This window comes from Scyliorhinus canicula, chromosome 2, assembly GCF_902713615.1.
Source record: "Scyliorhinus canicula chromosome 2, sScyCan1.1, whole genome shotgun sequence".
NCBI classification, from domain to species: Eukaryota; Metazoa; Chordata; class Chondrichthyes; order Carcharhiniformes; family Scyliorhinidae; genus Scyliorhinus; species Scyliorhinus canicula.
Genome location: NC_052147.1, coordinates 6204456 through 6218373, shown reverse-complemented (window position 1 = coordinate 6218373; position 13918 = coordinate 6204456). Strand labels below are relative to the sequence as shown.

Here is a 13918-nt window from a genome sequence, read left to right as displayed (position 1 = left end):
TGACGTGTCATTGGGAGGATGATAGAGGGGCAGAGATGTTGTGTTGGACGGATAGAAATCCCAGCACAGAGTATTTCTTTATTCAGTAACTGAACACAAATGCTAATGCAGAGAGAAATCTTCAAGTACAGTCTTGGCTCAGTGGGCAGTACGCTTGCTTTCTGACTCTGTAGGACGTGTCACTTCAGATGCTTGAGCCCAAAATCCAGCTGACACTCCCGGCGCGGTATTGAGGGGGAGCTGCACTGTTAGACATGCTGTCTTTCAGGTTCAGTGTTGTACTGGGAGCTCCTCAGTCATTCAGATCCCATGCCAATATTCCAAAGTAGAGCAGAGAATTAAGCTGATGTCCTCAACCAACATCCCTAAAAACAGATGGTCTGAGGATTATCACCTTGCTTCACCATCTCTAAAGCACTTTGGGATGCCCTGAGGTTGGGAAAGGTGCTATACAAATGCAAGTCTTTCTTTATGTTAGAACAGCAGATGGAGAAGCAGATGTGATCCAGCAGGGAAGAGAATTCTCAGAAAAGAATTCTATTCCAGTAACATTTCCCTGATTTCTGCCCAGAGAAATCGCTGGGCCTTGAGGGGGTGAAATGCGCCTGGTAGAGTGACGCAACGAGGGTCTTCTGTCTCACTGGGACGGGTCTCTGCCCCTGATCAGAGGATTTAAAGTCAAGTCCCACTCCAAGACGTGATGGCCGAGAAGGTGTGTTGCTAATCTGGCCAAGCTGGTTGATTATCCCGGCCTGTAAATCATTGCAATAGAGCTGGAGACCCTCCTGGTCAGCCAGAACCTGCAAGAAGGCGAGAGCAAACACAACAGCATCTTGCCAAGGATAATCGTAAATCAAACGGAAGTCCGTGGCCGTCTTAAGTACCAGAAGTGAGGGTGAGTTAAATAAAACCGGTAATGATGAATTAGCTTTCGCACCCCTCCCGGCTCAATGCAAGAAGGAGAGTGGGCAGAGTGTCTGTAAAATGGTGGTCACTGTCTCACCCCCATCATTCTCTTCATCACTAACACCAGGGAGAATGAAACGTAACGAGGAACAGCATCCGCAGAGACGGAGTTGCTGGATTGGGGCCTTGGGAATCACAAGAGGGGAAGCTGGGGGTGAAGTCAGTATTGGGGTAGGGTCTGCATTGAACTGGTGATAGTGAAAATGGTGAAATGCAGATTCTGACTCAGGTGAGAGAATGTGGCTTAAAAGTTGCAGATGGTGGAAAATCTGAAAGAAAACTTGAAAATGCTCAGCCTCTGTGGCAATAGAAACAGGGAGAACCTCTCAAGTTGATTATGACACTTCTTCGGAACCACTTTAGAAAATATTGAGCCAGAGGACAATTAGCAGAATGGACAGCAGACCGGTCAGCAACAGGAAGCAGAGAGTTAGGAGTGATTCAGACTGGATAAAGGTGGTCAGCAGTTTTCTCCAAAGATTAGTGCTGGGGTCATCATTGCTCACAATTTGTGAAAAAATAAATACAATTTCAAAATTGCCATGTGAGTGTCCTGCTCAGTTGCACTCTTTGATGATGTGAGTCTGGTAACTGATTATGCTCAATTGGTCGAGCCCGGATGTGGACTCAGAGTTAAGTAGACAGAAACCACAGCAGCTACTGGAAGCTGAGCTGTAAGCGAGTGTAGACGTTCCGTGGTGGCAGATATTTTAAAACTCTTGGAAATAAACCTGTTGCACATCTAGAAACTGGTGTCATCTGTGCCTAGCTCTGAGATATATCAAATATACAGCAGTAGCACCAAATTCCAGAGTATAGTTAATGCAGAAAATAAAATACAGGAGAACTTTAATGAACTTGTACTAGGATGGGTGTGGAAATGACAAATGTGCTGTAATATACATAGGCCTGAGGCATTGGCCCAGAACGTCTGATCTCCAGGGGCGGACCCCAAAAGATGCACTTAAGGACCCCTACCCCCAGAGGTCCCCATGCAAAGAATGCACAGGAATTGCCAGGGAAGTTTAAACTTCTGCTGTGCAATTATCCTGCACAGGGATTTATCTGAAACTCTGATTTATACCTGGATACTTGTGATGGTTCCAACTCTCGGAGCATTAGAAAGATTAAAACCACTTCTACCTCTTGCCTCCCGATCAACTGGACCCCCTGACTACTATCCCAATGCTTCAACTACACCCCAATGACTAATCCCCACCACCCTGACTATCCCACACCCCCAACTACACACTATGCTCTACTAACCCCATACCCCTGAATCCCCTACCCCGACTAACCCCATACCCCTGACTAACCCCCTACCCTCAACTAACCACTACCCCCAACTATCCCTTAACCCCAACTAACCCCCTACCCCCCGACTAACCCCTACCCTCAACGAACCCCCAACTACCCCCGACCACGGACAACCTTTCCACCCCCCCAGCTACCCCCCACCCCAACAACCACCCCACCACACCAACTACCTCCCCAACAGCCGACTACCCTCCACCACCCCGACTACCTCCCCACCAGCTGACTGCCCCACACCCCAACTCCTCCCAAACCACCAAACTAACCTCCGCCACCCCGACGACCTCCCCACACCCTGACTACCTTCAGTGCCTCCACCACCTGACCACCCTCTCACCCCTCAGCTAATTCCACCACTGTGACCAGCACCCCCATTGCTCGACTGACCACTCGACACCTCACCCTCATCCTAGCTGACCCTGCATTCCCATGCTACCTCCTCCAGACCGAATAACTCTCTCCCCCACCCATCCACCCTCGCAGCACCCCCACCACCACCACCCCCAATCTATCCTACCCAGTTGCCTTGTACATTTACCTTTTCCCTTGCTTATCGAAGTAGCTTTTGAACACAGACACCTTTAAACTTACTGCTTAATGGCCACTAATGCTGTAAAATTGGGATGTGTCATCACTTCCCCTGACACTGTTATCCTGCACTGGAAGGACCCAAGTGGCTACACTGCTCCCAATACATTTTGATTGGAAGAATAACGAAAGCACAGATTCTTAGAAGGTAAGTGACATAATCTGCGTGAGACTTACGGGGTGGGAAAGATTGTCTTGCCCGTGTCCCTGGTGGAGTACGAGCTTCCCCATTAAGGGAAGGGGAGACTCGATCTATGTTGTGTGTAAGGGCAGCCAGGTCAGCACCAACCTGATAAGACCTGGCTGGGACCTACTGGGAGCCTTGGAAATAAACCTGTTTCTTTGATACAACTCGGTGTGAAGTCGCCGTATCTGCATAAAAGTCAGTGTCAGTGTTGGGAAGCGGAACGATCTGAAAATACAGATACACAAATCATTAAAAGTAGCGACGCAGGTTAATAAGGTCACTTGAAATAAAAGGAAAATATTGAGATTAATTTCTCGACGGATAGGATTGAAAGGTAGAAATGATAGTTGTGCAGAAAATGGGTTAACACTTGGGGGAACTGTGCAATGTTCTGGTTTACATATTATTAAAAGGATATGGCATTGGAGATGCAAAAAGATTTACTCGGATACCAAAACTGAGAATTGAAAAGGTTGGAGTTGTTATCTCGCAAAGAAGCCGCCAAGGTTACAAAAAGCCTTGAGAGGGTGGATGCAGAGAACATTTTCAGTTGAAAGTGAGAACGGAACTAGACACCTTAAATGTGATACATTCACTAATACATCCATTAGGGGATTTTGGAGAAAGCTCTTTACCCAGAGAGTGGTGAAAATGTGTGACTCACTCCCACGGGGAATTAAACAGTTAAGGCAAAAAAGCGCAGGTGCATTAGAATGCTCGGCAAACACAAGAGTGGAGTGAGCAAAGAATAAGAGGGATATTCTTTACAAGGTGAAATGAAGTGGAGTGGATGGAGACGGGTGTGGAGTATTTGAACTGAATTTTATATTTACACCATTAATTGTTTCCATTAATTTCAACAGAGACACTGACGATTGCCCATCGCCACAATGGGATGCTGCTCAAAATGCATTTTGAACCCATTCTGTCCCCTGGGCTGTAGTGTTAATTAAGTCATTAAATAAGTCACCATTAAAGCATTTATACTTACAGGAGTGAAAGATAGATTCTACAATTGACCTTATTTGAAGCTTCATACCTATCCTAATCATTTATTCATATCTGCTGGCAAGGCCATTTCAATGGAGTTTTCCCATAAGTATTCCACTAAAGTTTGGGACATTGGGAGAATCCCAATAGAGCTTTAACCCTTCGCGTTTTACCAGCTCAGTCCAGGTCTCCTGCTGGAGAAGAACCCACCCCCTTCATCATCTGCTCACACATACCTGCAGCCCTCAAATACCCTCCAGGAGGGCACCCAGAAAAAAATGCAGCAAAGAAACATGACGCCAATATTACCCGACACCAAAATACCGCCAACATTTACAAAAGCAACTCAACGTGACTGCGCCTTTAAAGCCAGGTTCCTAAACCCTAAAATCCCTACCTTTCTTTGGCATATCCAGCCTGACTCTGTTGTTTCTTGTCTTCCCGAGAGGTCGCCCAACAAGAACTCAAGTCAACCTCAATAAAAACCCCATTTGCACTTCCCGTCCAGGAAGTGATTTCAATCCCACTATTTTCCCCAAGTCGAGTTTACCGATATTTAAAAAAAATTTATATTTCAAAAATGACCCTGTCAAAGTTTGCATTTAACTCTTAAAGCAAAATGTAACACTGCCAATAATTGCATTGACCTATTGGAATGTGCTGAACACTTGGGGAAATTGAAAATTGCGCTACAAATTCCCTCTGGTGATTATCATTTGTTGCTTTATACAAGGTTCTGATCATTAAACGATGGCTGATCGGAGCTCATCTGATAGAGAATGGCAGTTCCCTGTAGGTACAAAGTTGAAGAAACCATTGGTTGTCTAGTGACCATAACCGAGCGCACATGTAGCACAGTCTGGGTGCCGTTAAAACATGCAGGCTCGTAAGTGATTGAGTTAGATGACATATATGTTCCTCCATCCTGCGGGAAGGTTGGCGCAAGGACAGTTTCCTCAAGCTTTTCGGTCTCTGATGACCCTAAAATGTGAAAGCATACACGACACCAACCACCACAATGTTCCCGATGGTTGCTATTATCGCAATCCACAACCAGATGGCATCATTGGAGTTCCGAGCTGGCTCCTCGGGCTGGTTTGGAGCTAAGGGCGCCTCATTCACATTGGTGGACGAATTGAAGAGAGAGAACTCGGTGTTGCATTCATCAATGGGTGAATCCATGAAGGCTCCTGTCATCACAGGGATCTGCGGGGGGCGAGCACAATGCAAAGATAGTCAGTGCTATTTTCACAAGAATTTATTGTCAACTCACTTATCATCAACATTGGAATAAAAGAGCAGAGGGCCATTCAGCCCTTCTAGCCTGCTCCCGCCACTCAGCCATATCATCATTGAGCTGCACCTCACCCTCATTCACAGCTCAGCAAATTCCCGATATTCTGATACAACAAAAATTAATCCATCCTGGATTCAAAATGTCAATTAACCCTCAACATCCACAACTTAAACCCACAGAAACGTTACACCACGGAAAGAGGCCATTCAGCCCATTGTGTTTGTGCCAGCTGAAAACGAGAAAGTGGAACACTAGCTGTTCATTCTGAGCTCCCCCTTCCCAGCACCTGGTCTGTAGCTTTGCAGGTTGCAGCACGTCTGCTCCAGATCCAGGTACCTTTCAACTGAGCTAAGGGTTTCTGCTTCAACCCCCAAACCAGGCAGTCAATTCCAAACATTCACCAGCCCTTTGCTGAAAATTCATTTCTGCGTGACCTCTCTGATCCTTTGACCAATCACCTTAAATCTATGCCCCTGCTAATTGGCCCTTGATTTGTGAAAACTAGTCCTCCCCGTCTACCCTATCTCGGCCCTTCAATTTTGTACACCCCTTACCCTCCACTGTTCTGAGGAAAACGTCTTTAGCCTATCCAATCTCTCCTCATAGCTGCAATTTTAAAGCCTTGTCGACATTCTTGTAAATTTTTTCTGCTCTCTCTCTCCTGAGCAAATTGTGTCCTCCCCGTAATGTAGCGACCAGGGCTGTGCACAAATACCAGCTGAGACTTAACCAGCGTTTTATACAGTTCTATTGAGGGAAAGAGTTCCATATTTATTTCCAGATCCCCTCAACATCAGATCCCCTAGGGGCTGTTTAGCACACTGGGCTAGATCGCTGGCTTTGAAAGCAGACCAAGCAGGCCAGCAGCACAGTTCAATTCCCGTACCAGCCTCCCAGAACAGGCGCCGGAATGTGGCGACTAGGGGCTTTTCACAGTAACTTCATTGAAGCCTACTCGTGACAATAAGTGATTTTCATTTTCATTTTCATTTCATTTTTCATTTTCAACAGGGGAAATAATTTCCCCCTATTCACCCTATTGAATCCCATTAACAGACTCAACCTAACAGACTAACAAGCTGCCATTATATCCTTTCCCATGGGGACAGCGTCTCTTTTAATGTGACGGTCTGGTGATCCTTTATCCCAACCAATTCTGACTTTGCAAAATGCTACTCGAGCCCATGTTGACATTTTGAAACTGTGCGTGAGTTGCCCCAGAACATATTTCTATCGTGCGTGAGGCCCTCCACACTCTGAGATGTGAAGGATGGTTCAAGGCAGAAAGTTCTGCCCTCATCCTTACTTGCAGCAGTTTCCAGAAAAAAAGAAAGGTTTGTTTTCAGGTTTTTGTGACCTTCAATGCACAGGTTCGTTGCAAAGTCAACAATTCCTTTCTCTAATTGTAGATTTAGCTCACACGCTGATACCTAATTGATGTCTCTATTCATCCATGTGATAAGGCAAGACTTGCAGCCAAACTATTGCTGTGTGGACTCGTTACAGCCGTCTTCTGTCTGTACAGATTTACTTTTATATTAAGTCAAAATAACTGGGTGTAGCTAGTGGAGATCATTGAAGGAAGGAACTGATATTTGGATTGCCCAGTACCAGGTTCAACAAGCAATGATTAACACTGAATTTAAGCTTCTGCATACATAGGGGATAGATCAGGTAGGGGAAAATACAAGGCTGCAGCATTCGAAACCATCTTCAACCAGAGATGCCGAGAGAATAGTCCATCTCGGTCTCCTCCTGAGGTCCCCACTATCATAGATGTCAGTCTTCAGCAAATTTGATTCATTCCATGGGATGTCAAAACAGCTGAAGGCAACAGATTATGTAAAGACTATTGGCCCTGGCAACTGTATTACTAAAGAGTGTTGCTCCAGGATCAGCCACATCTCGAGTACAGCACCACACAATACAGCCACAACACTGGCATCTACCCAACAGTGTAGAAACTGCCCAGGTATGTCCTGTACACAACAAGGCAGGTCCAACCAGGCCAATTACCTCCCTATCAATCTACTCTCAAACAGCACAAAGTGATGGGAGGTCAAAAGTGCAATCAAACGGCAATGCTCAGCAATAACCTGCTCACTGGCACTCAGCTTGGGTTCTGCACTTCTTGACCTCATTACAGCCTTGGTTCAAACATGGATGAAAGAGCTGAATGCCAGAGGTGAGGTGACTGCCCTGGACATCAAGGCAGCATTTGACCGAGTATGGCATCAAGGAGCCCGAGCTAAACTGGAGTCAATGGGAATTAGGGGGATTCTGAAGATTGCACGGTGTTGAGCAACCTTCATGATTCCTCAGATGTCCATGCCCATGTACAGCAAGACCTGGACAATATTCAGGCTTGGGCTGATAAATGGCAAGTAAACTTCGTGCCACACAAATGCCAGACATTGACCACCTCCAACAAAAGAGAATTGTATTATTGCCTCTTGACACTAAATGACATTGCCATCACTGAATCCCCCACCATCAACATCCTGGGCGGTTACCGTTGATCATAAACTGAACTGGACTAGTCATATAAATACTGTAGCCATGAGAGCAGGCCAGAGGCTAGGAATGCTGTGGCGAATAACCCACTTCCTGACTCCCCAAACCCTGTCCACCATCTACAAGGCACAAATCAGGATTATGGTGGAATGCTGTCCACTTGCCTGGATGGGTTCAGCTCCAACAACACTCAAGAGCTCAGCATTATCCAGGGCAATGTAGCCCACATGATCAGTACCCCATCCACCACCTTAAATATTCATTCCCTCCACCATTGACACATAGCAGCATATTCATAGAATTTACAGTGCAGAAGGAGGCCATTTGGCCCATCAAGTCTGCACCAGCTCTTGGAAAGAGCACCCTACCCAACCGCACACCTCCACCCTATCCCCATAACCCAGTAACCCCATCCAACACTAAGGGCAATTTTGGACACTACGGGCAATTGATCATGGCCAATCCACCTAACCCGCACATCTTTGGACTGTGGGAGGAAACCGGAGCACCCGGAGGAAACCCACGCAGACACGGGGAGGATGTGCAGACTCCGCACAGACAGTGACCCAAGCCGGAATCGAACCTGGGACCCTGGAGCTGTGAAGCAATTGGGCTAATCACTATGCTACCGTGCAGCATGTGCCATCAATAAGATGCACTGTATCAATTCACCAAGGCTCCTTAGACAGCACCTTCCAAAGCCGTGACCTCTACCATTCAGAAGGGCAAGGGCAGCAGACGTACAGAATCGCCACACGATCCCCTCCAAGTCACTCACCATCCTGAGATGGAAATGTATCCTACAGTCTCACTGGGACAAAGTCCTGAATTCCTCTCTAACAGCGCCGATGTACCTCATGGACTGCAGCGGTTCAGGAAGACAGCTCATGGCCACCTTCTCAAGGGCATTAGTGATGGCCAATAAATACTGACCCAGCCAGCGATTCCCCACATCCTGCCCATTCATTCAAAAAACGCTTCTCCTAATTTTGACTCTCCTACAACTGTCTCTATGTGTACCCGAGGAAACCCATTCATCATTTTGAAGAGCATTTTATATCTGTGGATGGAAGCAAAGCATCGAAAGATGAATGAATTATAAATGAATCTTAAAAATGATGCTTGGTAATTGAGTGATAGCCACTGTTCATCCCCCAGTGTACACTCCTGCTAAAACTAAAGTTAGCCACCCAATAGCTTCCAGATATTTGTGAGATTTGTCATTAAAGCATTCAGAGAGAATATCCTTCCATAAAAAGTCAAATTCCCAAATCTTTTCTGACATGGAGCGCAGTTGATGTCCGTAACTGTGAAGATTTTGATTTACATTGCGGTTTCCTTGTTAGAGTCAGTTAAAGCGATAATCTTCAGTTTTACCACCTATATTTAAGGCATTAACATGTTTTGGCTTTTTATTAAAGCATATTCTCTCCTAATTCTTTGATGACAGATCTCAGAAACATCTGGAAGCTCAACTTGTCTCTTTGCCGATATGTGCACTGGGAGATGAACAGTGATACTATTCCTAGTAATCTATTCATTAGATTGAAACCATTTTCACTGCTAAACCTCCAAAGGGAGGCCGGGTGTTCAGTGAAACATAAAAAACTGGCACAGACAAGTTAGACCCAGTATTTTGTTTATTCAGTGGAAATCTATGTAATCTCGGGGGAGTCAGTTTTCCGAGTATTGGACGGCCCGTTAGCACAGTGGTTAGCACTGTTGCGTCACAGTGCCAGGTTCGATTCCCGGCTTGGGTCACTGTCTGTGCGGAGTCTGCACGTTCTACCTGTGCCTGCGTGGGTTTCCTCTGGGCGCTCTGGTTTTCTCCCACAAGTCCCGAAAAAAAAAAATGCTGTTAGGTAGGTTGGACATTCTGAATTCTCCCTCTGTGTACCTCAACAGGCGCCGGAATGTGGCGACTAGCGGCTTTTCACAGTAACTTCATTGCAGTGTTAATGTACGCCTACTTGTGACAATAAAGATTATTATTCTTAGAGAGAACAGGGGCGCGATTCTCCGACCCCCAGCCAGGTCTGAGAATCGGCGGATGGGCAGTGTGAATCCCGACCCCGTCGGCTGGCGAATTCTCCGGAGCGGGGAATTTGGCGGGGGCGAGAATTGCGCCGCGCCAGTTGGGGGGCCGTTGAAGCGGCCACCCTGGCAATTCTCCAGCCCGCGATGGGCCGAGTGGCCGCCTGTTTTCAGCCGATCCCGCCAGCGTATGTCACGACAGGTATTTACCAGCGGGATCTGGCTCCGCGGGTGGCCTCTGGGGTCCTCCGGGGGGGGGGGGGGGGGGGGGGGGGGGGGGGGGGGGGGGGAATCTGGCTGGCTCCGGGAGTGCCCCCATGGTACCTGGACCACAATCGGAGCCCACCAATCCGTGGGCGGGCCTGTGCCGTGGAGGCACTCTATTCCTCCGCGCCGGCTGGTGTACCGATCCACGATGGCCGGCGCGGAGATGAACCCTCCCTGTGCATGCGCTGGGATGATGCCAGCACACGCTGGCACTCCCGCGCATGTGCCAACTCGCACCGGCCTACATTAACCCCTTGTGTATTTACAGTGCCCTAGTGTATCTACATTAACCCCTTGTGTATTTACAGTGCCCTAGTGTATCTATATTAACCCCTTGTGTATTTACAGTGCCCTAGTGTATCTACATTAACCCCTTGTGTATTTACAGTGCCCTAGTGTATCTACATTAACCCCTTGTGTATTTACAGTGCCCTAGTGTATCTATATTAACCCCTTGTGTATTTACAGTGTCCTAGTGTATCTACATTAACCCCTTGTGTATTTACAGTGCCCTAGTGTATCTACATTAACCCCTTGTGTATTTACAGTGCCCTAGTGTATCTACATTAACCCCTTGTGTATTTACAGTGTCCTAGTGTATCTACATTAACCCCTTGTATTTACAGTGCCCTAGTGTATCTACATTAACCCCTTGTGTATTTACAGTGCCCTAGTGTATCTACATTAACCCCTTGTGTATTTACAGTGCCCTAGTGTATCTACATTAACCCCTTGTGTATTTACAGTGCCCTAGTGTATCTACATTAACCCCTTGTGTATTTACAGTGCCCTAGTGTATCTACATTAACCCCTTGTGTATTTACAGTGCCCTAGTGTATCTACATTAACCCCTTGTGTATTTACAGTGTCCTAGTGTATCTACATTAACCCCTTGTGTATTTACAGTGCCCTAGTGTATCTACATTAACCCCTTGTGTATTTACAGTGCCCTAGTGTATCTACATTAACCCCTTGTGTATTTACAGTGATGCATATCACCACAGGTTGATTTGGGTATTGTTCCATCAGTTGAGCTTCCCTTCCTGCACCATATCACACAAACGTAAAATCCAGTCCCAATCAGTGTCAACATCTCGCTTCCTTCTATCGTACAATATTGCAATGTTGGTATCTCAGTTAACCGGGGATGGAGTAAAGCCCACTGTCTGATTAAATGGTGTCAATTCGGGTCAATTCCAACAGGTTTTCCACGTTCACATTCTAACACTTCTGCACCGATCCCTGCACTTTACCCGACCTCGACTGGTGAGTTTTTCCAGACAGATATCACCATCCATCATTAAATTGACAGTATCTTGGAACGCATTAAACACTTTGAAATACTGTATCAATTGTACAACTCCGTACAATGGCACAAATCATCCCTCCAACACCAAAAACGACAGGGAGATGAATGACTTTGAACCGATAATCCACTTGAGCCTTTGATCAGAAGACGCCAGACGTACGTTAAGTGAGTGAAACACATTCAAATTCTGCCAGATTTCAGGGAATTGGCAAGTTAGTCAAAGGGGAGATAAAGGAGACTTTTACTTTTTTTACACAGTGAGTTATTGTGATGTGACATCATAGATCATAGAATTTACAGTGCAGAAGGAGGCCACTAAGATCATCTAGCCTGCAATGGCCATTGGAAAGAGCACCCTACTCAAGCTCACACCTCCACCTTAACCCTGTAACCCTATCTAACCCTAACCGGCACGTCTTTGGACTGTGGGAGGAAACCGGAGCACCCGGAGGAAACCCACGCAGACACAGGGAGAACGTGCAGATTCCGCACAGACAGTGACCCAAGCCGGGAATCGAACCTGGGACCCAGGTGCTGTGAAGCAACAGTGCTAACCACGGTGCTATCGTGCATCACTTGAAAGGGCACAACGAAGCAGTTTAAACAGCTTCTTTCAAGCAGGATCTGAATGTGAGCTTAGATGAAAACTGCAGGACTACAGGGAAAGTGAGATGGAGTGAAACCAACTTCAAATAGCCAGGAGAACCATGATGGGCTGAATGGTCTCATTTCTGTGCTGTGAGGGTTTCTGAGTTTGATCTCAGAAACTCAATCTCCATTTCTTAATGTCAGATGTTGAGGGGGCATTTTGAGAATTTCTCATGTGCCTGGAGACCATCAAGGAACCTTTAACTTGTTTCTTGTTTCACTCAGTACTGACCCTCTGACAGTGCAGCACTCCCTCAGTACTGACCGTCTGACAGTGCGGCACTCCCTCAGTACTGACCCTCTGACAGTGCAGCACTCCCTCAGTACTGACCCTCTGACAGTGCGGCACTCCCTCAGTACTGACCCTCTGACAGTGCAGCACTCCCTCAGTACTGACCCTCTGACAGTGCGGCACTCCCTCAGTACTGGCCCTCTGACAGTGCTGCACTCCCTCAGTACTGACCCTCTGACAGTGCAGCACTCCCTCAGTGCTGACCCTCTGACAGTGCGGCACTCCCTCAGTACTGACCCTCTGACAGTGCGGCACTCCCTCAGTACTGACCCTCTGACAGTGTGGCACTCCCTCAGTACTGACCCTCTGACAGTGCAGCACTCCCTCAGTACTGACCCTCTGACAGTGCAGCACTCCCTTAGTACTGACCCTCTGACAGTGCAGCACTCCCTCAGTACTGACCCTCTGACAGTGCAGCACTCCCTTAGTACTGACCCTCTGACAGTGCAGCACTCCCTCAGTACTGACCCTCTGACACTGCAGCGCTCCCTCAGTACTGACCCTCTGACAGTGCAGCACTCCCTCAGTACTGACCCTCTGACAGGGCAGCACTCCCTCAGTACTGACCTTCTGAAAGGGCAGCACTCCCTCAAGAATGACCCTCTGACAGTGCAGCACTCCCTCAGTACTGACCCTCTGACAGTGCGGCACTCCCTCAGTACTGACCCTCTGACAGTGCGGCATTCCCTCAGAACTGACCCTCTGACAGTGCGGCACTTACTCAGTACTGACCCTCTGACATTGCAGCACTCCCTCAGTACTGACCCTCTGACAGTGCGGCACTCCCTCAGCACTGACCCTCTGACAGTGCGGCACTCCCTCAGTACTGACCCTCTGACAGTGCGGCACTCCCTCAGTACTGGCCCTCTGACAGTGCTGCACTCCCTCAGTACTGACCCTCTGACAGTGCAGCACTCCCTCAGTGCTGACCCTCTGACAGTGCGGCACTCCCTCAGTACTGACCCTCTGACAGTGCGGCACTCCCTCAGTACTGACCCTCTGACAGTGTGGCACTCCCTCAGTACTGACCCTCTGACAGTGCAGCACTCCCTCAGTACTGACCCTCTGACAGTGCAGCACTCCCTTAGTACTGACCCTCTGACAGTGCAGCACTCCCTCAGTACTGACCCTCTGACAGTGCAGCACTCCCTCAGAACTGACCCTCTGACAGTGCAGCACTCCCTTAGTACTGACCCTCTGACAGTGCAGCACTCCCTCAGTACTGACCCTCTGACAGTGCAGCGCTCCCTCAGTACTGACCCTCTGACAGTGCGGCACTCCCTCAGTACTGGCCCTCTGACAGTGCAGCACTCCCTCAGTACTGACCCTCTGACAGTGCAGCACTCCCTCAGTACTGACCCTCTGACAGTGCAGCACTCCCTCAGTACTGACCCTCTGACAGTGCAGCACTCCCTCAGTATTGACCCTCTGACAGTGCAGCACTCCCTCAGTACTGACTCTGTGACAGTGCCACACTCCCTCACTACTGACCCTCTGACAGTGCAGCACTCC

The 13918-nt window shown here is 47.8% G+C and overlaps 1 protein-coding gene across 1 annotated transcript in view; it reads right to left on the bottom strand.

Moving 5' to 3' along the window:
- Positions 1-2544: 2544 nt before the first annotated feature.
- LOC119979685 (uncharacterized protein C14orf132) overlaps positions 2545-13918 on the bottom strand; it is a 61112-nt gene continuing 49738 nt past the window's right edge. Inside the window, exon 2 of the mRNA XM_038822231.1 lies at positions 2545-5251. Coding sequence (XP_038678159.1) covers positions 5027-5251 — 225 coding nt within the window. The 3' untranslated portion in view covers positions 2545-5026. The remainder of the gene's footprint in view (positions 5252-13918) is intronic.